General features: G+C 44.4%; 1 protein-coding gene across 1 annotated transcript in view; it reads right to left on the reverse strand.

Moving 5' to 3' along the window:
- The window catches only part of FAM133B (family with sequence similarity 133 member B), a 29,720-nt gene extending 25,271 nt beyond the window's left edge, over positions 1-4,449 (reverse strand). Inside the window, exon 1 of the mRNA XM_010389473.1 lies at positions 4,323-4,449. Coding sequence (XP_010387775.1) covers positions 4,323-4,346 — 24 coding nt within the window. The 5' untranslated portion in view covers positions 4,347-4,449. The remainder of the gene's footprint in view (positions 1-4,322) is intronic.
- Between the last annotated feature and the right edge of the window lie 4,111 nt (positions 4,450-8,560).

The following is an 8,560-nucleotide window of genomic DNA, read 5'->3' on the forward strand; positions in this document are numbered from 1 at the left end:
CAATATTTTAAAAAGTGCATCTTATGTTCTAGGCTCCATGCAAAACACTTGATAGTCTGCTCTTATTCATTAAGCAACAATGCTTTTCTTTCAAACTATGCACAACAGAAAGCTTTTAAAACAAGAAAAGTAACTATTTTTACAAAGGTACAAGAGTTTTCATTTTTGTATCAGTGTGAAAAATAATGCTCCTAACATTAAGTGGGTGGCATGGTAAAGCATTCACTAAAATACAGAGATTGTTCAATTTCTCGAAACATTTCACTATCACTTAATCATAAATACTGTGACCTTGTAAATCAAACATTCACATCCATATGTAACTAGAATTGTCTGTGGCTTCAAACTGCTGCATGAGTTTAGATAACAGAAAATGATTTGTTTCTGAAACTCAGGATGGCAAATTGGTCTCAAGGGGATATGTATGTGGGCAGGTACAAAAAGAGCAACGCAGCAAAACTGGCTAAAGACACAATGTGCAGAATTTCATTTGTCAATTTGATCACCTATTTTTATCTAGAGGATACATCTATTTTAGAGGGCTCAAAGTAGCATAAAAGAACAGGAAGAACACTTTGGAAAACAGGCACAAAAGGTGGCCATCAGGAACTTAAGAGCCCATTACAAGTCCTGAATTAAAACGTTCAGTGATAAAAACTGTTCAAGAATGTACACCAAGAGTGAACCCTAATGTAAACTACTGACTCGGGGTGATGATGATGCGTCAATGTAGGTTCATCAAATGTAACAAATGTACCACCCTGCTGGTGCTGGTGAATGTTGATAATGGTAGAGCTGTACAAGTGTGGAGGTATATGGGAACCCTTTGTACTTTCTGTTCAATTTTGCTATGAACCTAAAACTGCTCTAAAAATAAAAATGTAAAAAACTGTTCAACCTGAAATTCACTGGGGTTTTTTTTGGAAAGCAATCCTATCATCTTTAAAACTATGATTGTATCATCAATGCAAAAAAGAACAGGAACTGTTTTTGAGACAATCTCAAAAAATGCCAGTATTTTCAGAGGCAAATATTCATTTTGTTGCTCCAAATCAAGTGCTATGGCAAAACTATGGAGTCAGTAAAAACATCAGTGGTTGCCACACTTGGGGGCAGGGGTGATAGAGGAATGGCTAGGCAGAATAGAGAATTTTTACTCTTTATGATACTATATTGGCGAACGCATGTTTATAAATTTGTTAGCCACGTGTGGTGGCACTCCTGTAATCCGAGCACTTTTGGAGGCCGAGACGGGAGGACTGCTTGAGGCCAGGAACTCGAGACCAGCCTGGGCAGCATGGTGAAACCCCATCTCTACAAAAAAACGACAAAAAATTAGCCAGGTGTGGTGGCATGCACCTGTGGTCCTAGCTACTCGGGAGGCTGAGGTAAGAGTATCTCTTGAGCCTGGGAAGTTGAAGCTGCAATGAGCCATGATGGCGACACTGCACTCCAGCTTGGGCAACAGAGTGAGACCCTGTGTCAAAATAAACAAACAAACAAACAAACAAATACATTCGTCCAAGCCCATAGAGAATGAATACTAAGAGTCAGCACTAATACGTCAACGTAGGTTCATCAATTGTAACAAATGTACACTCTGGTGAAGGATGTTCATAATGGGGAGGCTATGCATGAGTGGGGCCAGGGGGTAAACAGGTTATCTTTGTACCTTCCTCTCAATTTTGCTGTAAAACTAAAACTGCTTAAACAAAACAAAACAAAACAAAAACAAAGTCTTAAAAAGAAAATCAAGAGTTAAGACGTACAGAACTGAGTGTCAGATGACTGAAGTTTTGGTCCCAGTTTAAAGTCTTACCCCTCCTCTATGCAATGAGGAGACTGAATTAGACAATCTATGTCTTCTACCTCTTAATTTCTTGTTCTTAATCCCAATCTTTGAAGTGCATACAAAATGTTACCAGAGGCCGGGCGCGGTGGCTCAAGCCTGTAATCCCAGCACTTTGGGAGGCCGAGACGGGCGGATCACGAGGTCAGGAGATCGTGACCATCCTGGCTAATACGGTGAAACCCCGTCTCTACTAAAAAATACAAAAAACTAGCCGGGCGACGAGGCGGGCGCCTGTAGTCCCAGCTACTCGGGAGGCTGAGACAGGAGAATGGCGTGAACCCGGGAGGCGGAGCTTGCAGTGAGCTGAGAGCCGGCCACTGCACTCCAGCCTGGGCGGCAGAGCAAGACTCCGTCTCAAAAAAAAAAAAAAAAAAAAAAGTTACCAGAATACTCTCTTCCATGGCTGCATACCAACAGTAAGTAGAGCCCAGAGCTATCAAAAGTTCTAGTAAATGAAGCTAATTTGGTAAGTTTTTCAAATGCTTTAAAGGGATGTTTAAACCAAAACGTTTCTTCAGTAATATCAAACATTTCAGGTCTGTATATGAAACTGCATCCAAGGTCAGGTGATCTCTAAACATTCAAGGCCCAAGGGTATTAAAAGAGCCCAAATATTCAAACACCTAAGGATGCTCCTATGCTGAAACGGTGTTATGCTGCATCACTTCAACGCCATGATAATCAAGATACCACAACCAAGTCTCACCTGCAGCCAGGAGAAAGAACATCCCGCTATCTTGTAATCAAGATTCACTACCACAGTGGTTCCTAGACGTTTTCCATTATAAAGACTATACAGAACTACAAAGCTTTTAAGATGGTGAAATGGTTTGGATCTGTGTCCCCGCCCAAATCTCATGTCGAATTGTAATCCTCAATGTTGGAGGTGGGGCCTAGTGGGAGGTGACTGGATCGCGGGGGGGGGGGGGGGGGGGGGGGGCGGAGTTCTCATGAATGGTTTAGCATCCCCCTCTCCCCTGCACTGTATAGAGGTAAGAGTTCTCAAGAGATGCGGTTAAAACTGTAGCACCTCTCCACGTCCCTCTCTTGGTCCTGCTCCTGCCCTGTAAGACGCCTGTTCCTGCTTTGCCTTCCATCATGAGTAACAGCTCCCTGAGGCCTCCCCAGAAGCAGATGCCGCTAAGCTTTCTGTACAGCCCATAGAACCGTGAGCCAATTAAACCCTTTTCTTTATAAATTACCCAGTCTCAGGGTTTTCTTTATAAAAGCCATGCAAGAACTGGCTAATACTGATGGCAAGTGTCATCATTTCATAAATGTAAGTCTCCTTTGGCGCGAGACACACACAGTTTGCAAATAATTGTTGAATAAAAAAGCGAGTTCAAGAAACGTAGCACATTCGTTTTACGTGCATTTTCCTCATTTTGCTACTCTGGCTAAAACTCTGTCACAGGCAAGCCCAGGAACTGTCAGGCTGCAACCTAAGCTTATTGTTATTTCATTATGTTTACTACCCATTCAATCTGATTCATAACCTGAGTTTTTCAGCTCCCCCGCCCCAGCGATCTAGAATGCTTTCCTCCCATCTCCGCTTCTCAAAAGCACCTTTTCTTCTGAATGCCTTTAGAATTTCTAATATCTGTCAAGGACCACTTCCTACTCTTTCTGCTATAAGTTATTTATGTATCTCTTTTATCTCATTTACTAGAGTAATAATTTTCATGCTCAGTACTCGCTCAAACATCTTGCCTTTTGTGGTTTCAATTATTCTGTAAGGCTGTAGATAATAATGATCCCCTTTAATAAACTAAGGCACAGAGAAGAAAAGTAACTTGTTCTAGGTCACCCAACTTCCGACGGAACAAAACTGACATTCCAGTTTTGTGTTGGACTCGAAAGCCAACTATTTTCACGCCATTCATTCCTTCCCAGTGTCTAGGGGTGCCAGGTCCTACAGGGCGCTGGAAACACGAAAGCCAATGCTGCCATCCCATTTTCAAACGGGAGCCTGCTTGTCGCTACAACCAGGAGCGCTGCTGGCCCTCCGGGACCAGTCGAGGCCTCTGTGCCTCCCTCCCACTTGGGTGCGCAGTTGGAGAGCGGTGCGGACCTGGGGTGGCCGATACCGAGGAGCGGGTGAATCGGGCGCCTCCCAGGGCCTAAGACTTCGGAGTTACATGGCGGGGCGGGGGAGGGGGATTTAACCGAGTCCTCGTGGTTCTAAGTGGGCACTGGGGGCCCGCGTCCAGGAAGCAAGGGTGCAAAGGAGCAGCGCCAGAAAGAGAGGCGAGGTGAAGGAAAAGGGGCGGGCAAGAGAGAGTTGGGACCCTAAAGCGCCAACTGCGTGCGCGGCGCACGCGCATCTGGGATCGGCGGAGGGTGCTGGGTCTCCGGGCCCCACATCCGAGGGCTGCGGCTTGCCCTCTGGCCCGGCCGGGAACAGCGAGGGTCTCGCTGTCCTGCCGCCCGGCCCTGCGTCGCCCTATTGTTTTCCCCGCTGAGTACTCACCACCCGATTGTCCCGCTTCCCCATGGTGCTGGATTGAGCGCACAGTCGCACGCCAAGGGAAACCGGGCCGGAGAGACAGCCGAAGCAGGACCGCCACAGGTCCTCCTACCGCCTCCCCACTCCGCCCAGAGAGCGGCACCAGGCGGACTCGACAGCCGCGCTCGGCTACAGCGCCCCCTATCTCTGTGGAGGACAACCGGTTCCAGCGATCGCTGCAGTTGGCTGAGCGCTTGCGGGAGTCCGGTTGTTTATTAGGCAACCAAGAGCAGTCGACCCTGCACTTATGCACCGGAGTCCCACCAAGGCAGCTCGCTTCAGTTTGGCCTTGGATTGTTTTGCTTTCTTCCATTCTTTTTTTTTTTTTTGAGACAGAGTCTCGCTCCGTCGACCAGGCTGGAGTGCAGTGGCACGATCTCGGCTCACTGCAGCCTCCACCTCCCCGGTTCAAGCGATTTTCCTGCCTCAGCATCCCGAGTAGCTGAGATTATAGGCGGCCGTCAACAGTCTGGGCTAAATTTTTTGTATTGTTAGTAGAGACAGGGTTTTACCATGTTGGCCAGGCTGGTCTATAACTCCTGACCTCAAGTGATCCGCCCGCCTCGACCCAAAGTGCTGGGATTACAAGCGTGAGCCACTGTGCTTGGCCTTTCTTCCATTCTTGATGCGCTGAAATATGCGAGGGTACACAAAGATTCTCCCGATGCTTATTTTGTGCTTGACAGAGTGCAAGTGCTGGGGACAAAGTGAGGACCAAGGAGCCTTGGTCCCTCACGGAGCCCATCAGCTGGTGGGGGGAAAGGCAGTGCTGTCATAGACGCCGCTAACAAAATCACCCTCTAATTTCAATCCCATTCATTCATCACCTATGCATTCATTTCACACTAATTTTTGAACATGTCGTTTGTACAGTTTTCACTAACGGGGTGGCTGGAAGCTGGAGCTGGGTAGGGCACAAAGATGATTAAGAAAAATCCCTATTGTCAGGGGGTCTGTTTATAAACTCGTAAGGGCGATAAACACACACAGGGTCAAATTTACTGCATAGCATATCATAACATTGGCACTTCCGTACCGCAACTTTAAGGAAGATGATCTGGGCTCCAGAGAAGATAATCACATTTAGTAAAGCGACCCCTCTGGGTTCACCTTAGCAAGTGTCATTAGGAAGTAGTTGAAAATCAATTAGGATCTTCTCTGGACTCTTGGAAATGGCAAAATGGGAATTACACTCATTACATACAAGAACATGCTTTAAAGTCAACTTTCCCAATCTCTGCCTCCCTCCCTGCATTTTTCATGCTACACTATATGACAGATGTTCCCGACTGCCATTTTCTGTCTCAAAACTTTTCCAAAGTCTCACATGCAGTCCTTGGTGGTTCTGCTCCCTACTAAGTATTGATTATTTCTCAGTAACCCACTTTCCAAAATAAGGCCTCCAATCTCTCATTTTTCCTCCTCCTCCGTTACCCCTGACTTAAACTGGGGACTCTGACTAAAGACAGGCTTCTTTTTATACACAAGACGAAGACGAGAACCTGTTAATGTTAAGTTATTCTTTCTTTCCTGGCTTATTTTTCATGTGTTAAATATTCTAGGCATTTGACCGATATTATTTTTAATACTCCAACATGATAAGCATGAGAATACCTGTGAGATAATATAGTTTTTTTTTCTTCTTCAGCTCCTTGGTTGGCTGATTGTACAGAACACAGAAACTTTTAAAAAATGGTATAAGTCAACAGAAAGGTTGTATTTCCTTTAGAAGTCTCTCTCTCTCTCTGCCAATGTACACAACCCCTCCTGGATGAAACATGAATCCCTGGGGGGAGAGAGAAACAAGAAAATGACCAGGGGCCTGTGGAGATAATGAAGATGGCAAGAGCTACCGGGAGTTGATCTGAGTGGACTCCATAAAGACCAAATCAGTCCAAGACTTCTCAGGATATAATTCAGTGACAGTAGAAATCTTTACACATTCTCTGCACATGTGTGATCTGGTAATAAATACACTTCCCTGATAGCAATGGGCCTACATGCCCTTCCAAATGTTGTAAGCATAACCAAGAGATTACATTCCATTTTGTGGATGAGAAAAACTGAGGCTAAGGGAAGCTGAGTAATTTGTGCCGGCTTCCACAGCAAGAAAGCAGAGAAGCTGGGGATTCAAACACAGGTGCATCAAACATGAAAGCATTTACAAGATGCAGTCTCTATTAAATACACACGCAGAAACATAGACATGCATAGACACACACACACACCATGAAAGCATATGCTTTCCTTACAAAATCACACTGCCTTTGGGAGGGGAGAGAAGAGAGGGAGGTTTGAGAAGTGGCATTTCAGGTGGATTGTGACCCTGGGCTAGCTTCCCTCAGAGGAACTGAGAGGGAAGGACATTACAGAGGGCACAACCTGCATAAAAGGAGTGGTGATGTGGACAGGTTGGGCAGCATAGAACACATATGATAGAGGGGAACAAGCCTGGAAAGGTACACTGGGGCTGGAGGCAAAGGACCTTGAATGCCAAAGGTAGAAGTTATATTTTATTCTGCAGGCAGAGCCTTTTTTTTTGTTTTTCTTTCTGAGACGGAGTTTTGCTCTGTTGCCCAGACTGGAGTACAGTGGTGAGATCTCAACTCACTGCAACCTCTGCCTCCTGGGTTCAAGCGATTCTCCCACCTCAGCCTCCCAAATAGCTGGGATTACAGGAATGCGCACACCCGGCTAATTTTTGTACTTTTAGTAGAGACGGGGTTTCACTGTGTTGGCCAGGCTGGTCTCGAACTCCTGACCTCAGATGATCCGCCCACCTCAGCCTCCCAAAGTGCTGGAGTACAGGCGTGAGCCACGATACCCAGCCGTAGAGCCTTTTTAAAATTAATGTTATTTTAATTGACAAATCACTGTATACATTTATGGAGTACAATGTGATATTTTGTTATATGTATACAATGTGGAGTGATTAAACAAATTAACATATCCATCATCTTGCTTACCAATCTTTTTCATTGTGAGACATTTGAAATTTGCTCTTGGTTATTTTGAAATATATGATACATTATTATTGACTATAGTCACCCTGCTGTGCAGTAAATCTCAAAACTTATTTTTCTCGTCTATTTAAATCTTTGTACTCTTTGATCCACAACTCCCACTTCCCTCCCTTCCCACTCCTCCAGCCCCTGATAACCAAATTTTACCCTCTACTTCTATGAGTTCAACCTTTCCAGATTCCACATATGGTGAGATCATGCAGTATTTGTCTTTCTGTGCCTGACTTATTCACTTAGTATAATGTCTTCCAGATCTACCCATGTTCTTGCAAATGAGGTAAAGCTTTTTAAGCAGGGTGGTAACATAAGCATTGATAAAAGGCAAAGCTGTAAATAGTTAACAGTCTAATAATAATAATACTAATGATCGGAGGCAGGATTTTTCAGCTTGAATAACAAAGATTATAACTCAGATGGCATCTTTAGTGATGAACTTGGGTCTATATCCAAATTAAACAATATAGTTGATTTTCCTATATATTTTTCTTTTTCTTCATCTTTTTTTTTTTTTTTTTTCTTGAGACAGAGTCTTGCTCTGTCACTCAGGCTGGAGTGCAGTGGTGAGATTTCAGCTCACTGCAACCTCCGCCTCCTGTGTTCAAGTGATACTCCTGCTCCAGCTTCCCAAGTAGCTGGGATTACAGGCACACGTCACCACCATGCCTGGCTAATTTTTGTATTTTTAGTAGAGATGGGTTTTCACCATGTTGGCCAGGCTGGTCTTGAATTCCTGACCTCAAGTGATCCGCCCACCTCAGCCTCCCAAATTGCTGGGATTACAGGCATGAGTCACTGAGCCCAACCTGATTTTCCTATTTTTTTTTTTTAATTGTTGTGTGGGTATTTGAGATTTTAAACAATGGTGAGAGATACAGAAACTCAACCCACAAACCCAAGTGTGTTGTTTTGGCACGCATGTCACTAGACTGGAAATGAAAGCATGGAGCTTTTATGTTTGAAGACAACAGCCGTTGTGTTTATCCAACTATATTAAAGGACAGAGCAAAAGACAGGAAACAAGTTAAATATCCATCACAAGAGTTAAAGTATGGTATGTCCATGTAATGGCAAATTATGCAGTTATTTAGAAAGTGATGTAGAGTTGTGTTGATAGGGAAAAATGGCCACTATACATTATTATTAAGTGAAAAAGAGAATTATAAAGAGTATGAGTAGATT

The sequence above is a fragment of the Rhinopithecus roxellana genome, chromosome 6 (genome assembly GCF_007565055.1).
Source record: "Rhinopithecus roxellana isolate Shanxi Qingling chromosome 6, ASM756505v1, whole genome shotgun sequence".
NCBI lineage: Eukaryota > Metazoa > Chordata > Mammalia > Primates > Cercopithecidae > Rhinopithecus > Rhinopithecus roxellana.